At 42.8% G+C, this 1,988-nt stretch overlaps 1 protein-coding gene across 1 annotated transcript; it reads right to left on the minus strand.

Annotated features, from left to right (window-relative positions):
* Positions 1 to 445: 445 nt before the first annotated feature.
* LOC149233170 (cytosolic sulfotransferase 5-like) lies at positions 446 to 1,585 on the minus strand. The gene has a single exon (XM_089382115.1). The coding sequence runs from the start codon at positions 1,583 to 1,585 to the stop codon at positions 446 to 448; it is 1,140 nt and encodes a 379-aa protein (XP_089238241.1).
* Between the last annotated feature and the right edge of the window lie 403 nt (positions 1,586 to 1,988).

The following is a 1,988-nucleotide window of genomic DNA, read 5'->3' on the forward strand; positions in this document are numbered from 1 at the left end:
CAAATAACAACAATATCTGCAAAAGGATGCAATAACAAACAATCTGACCTCTTTTAATCTTTAATTTCAAACATTGAAATCACAAACAACATCAGTTATGGTCACAGCAATGTATTCTTGCACTAAGAAATTTCACTCTTTAATTTCAAACATTGAAATCACAAACAACATCAGTTATGGTCACAGCAATGTATTCTTGCACTAAGAAATTTCACTGCAACTGACTATAACTTTTACGAGAATAACAAACAACATCAACTATGCATAAGGCAATGTACTCATTACACTAAGGAATTTCACTGCAACTGATGGTCAATAAAAGTAATAAGTAGATGGAAATGGATCTGACTTCTTTATCTTAATTGTAGAGTTCAGGAAGATTTCAGAATCCGAAGACTTGATAGCTATCTAGCTAATATAAATTCAACACAAACGAAATGGCTTTCTACAAGCTATTAGTGAAACGAAGGCCTTGATCGCTCAATTTCTGCTCGATCTCTAAATAAATACGCTCCTCCATCTGTGGCGTGAAATGCTTTTTCCACTCGCCCACTTTGCCCTCGCGGAAGAAGAAGGTGTTTTTCATTCCGTATTTAAGCGTCCCCACTTTTCCTTTTCTGTTCACCTGCAGATTGCAGAGGGTATCGAAACTGCACTTGTCTGCAATTCTCTGGGCGTTGTCTTCCAGAAGAGGAGAAGAGCAGCCTAAGAAAAGAGCCATTCTTTTAACCCATCCCACGCAATCGGCCTGCAGGTCCTCGTACGTCACAAACATCACCTGATTCGGATTGCGCCTGCTTTCATGCCAGTAACTCAGAACGTTCTCGGCGAAGGGGCCGCCGTAGTAGAAGCCAGAGCAAAATGCATCAAACACCGTTTCCTTGCCGAGATCTCCGTCCAGATAATGAGACCCCGCTCCACGAAGTCTGGCGTAGAATTGCCAAAGGGAAACGAAGGAATCTCTGGGGTTGCGGGCAATGTAAACTATCTTGTTGCAATTCGGAGAAGATCTCACAAGAAGAGGCAGCGTATGGATTGGCAAATGTGTGTGGAGCACACGCGGAGACCGAAAATCAGAGAAGCAGGAAATATCATAGCGTTCGCTGTCAGTTGAATTGAAGAGATAAGTTTCCATGGTTGGGACCAAAGCATGCGGATTTTTCTCATCCACAGCAAATCTTTTCTCATCCGCAGCAGAATTACCATTCGGGCCTGCTGGATGGTTATTGCCCGTGGAAGCAAATTCCAAGATGGTATACAGCAACGCCTTACCCCATGTGGTTCCAGTCTTTGGAAGGGAAGCGAAGAAAATGTCGTCAGGGCGTGGTTGAAATTCGTTTTGGATGAAATTCACTGCGGGGACTAAGTTGGCGTCAATCCAAACACTCTGGTACTTTTGGAACCTCATCCCGCAGCTGGACACAATATTGGGATGAGACAATGACGAGTTTTCTGGTTCCATAATTGACTCTTCTTCTTCTGATGCCATTATCTCCGCCCCAGCTTCTTGCTGTTGATCTGCTATCATCGCCTCTGCCTCCTCTTCACGCTGCAGTTGTAGAAAATTGGAAGCAACTACAGCCATTGCCCTTTTCTTTTCTTGAATGAATGAATAAGGGTACAAGTAGAAATGCAGGGAAACACAAAGATCTTCTGAACGAAATGACGATAGATTGGGAGTGTGGGAGTGTCTGCTATATAAGTCTAAGAATTCCGGAAATTGGGAGAACTTGCATAACTAGCCTCCTTGAAAACCTGAGAGGAGCATTTGGCGGTACGTACGGAATCTGTTTCTTTTGAAACACGGTAGGGAATCTGTTTCTTTTGAAACACGGTAGGGTATAGCCGATCTCAATCTTTGTCTTTTGAAACACGGTAGGGTATAGCCCATCTCAATCTTTGTCTTTTGAAACACGGTAGGGTGTAGCCCATTGTAGGGTATAGCCCATCTCAATCATTAAGTCTATCATTATTATTAGGAATATCAA

This window comes from Pinus tabuliformis, chromosome J (assembly GCF_031772625.1).
Source record: "Pinus tabuliformis cultivar Carrire ecotype Pingquan chromosome J, CPIR1, whole genome shotgun sequence".
Lineage (NCBI taxonomy): Eukaryota > Viridiplantae > Streptophyta > Pinopsida > Pinales > Pinaceae > Pinus > Pinus tabuliformis.

Bases quoted from the DNA above. Each gene is read 5' to 3' on its own strand.
- LOC149233170 (XM_089382115.1), bottom strand. From the start codon at position 1,585: ATGGCTGTAGTTGCTTCCAATTTTCTACAACTGCAGCGTGAAGAGGAG.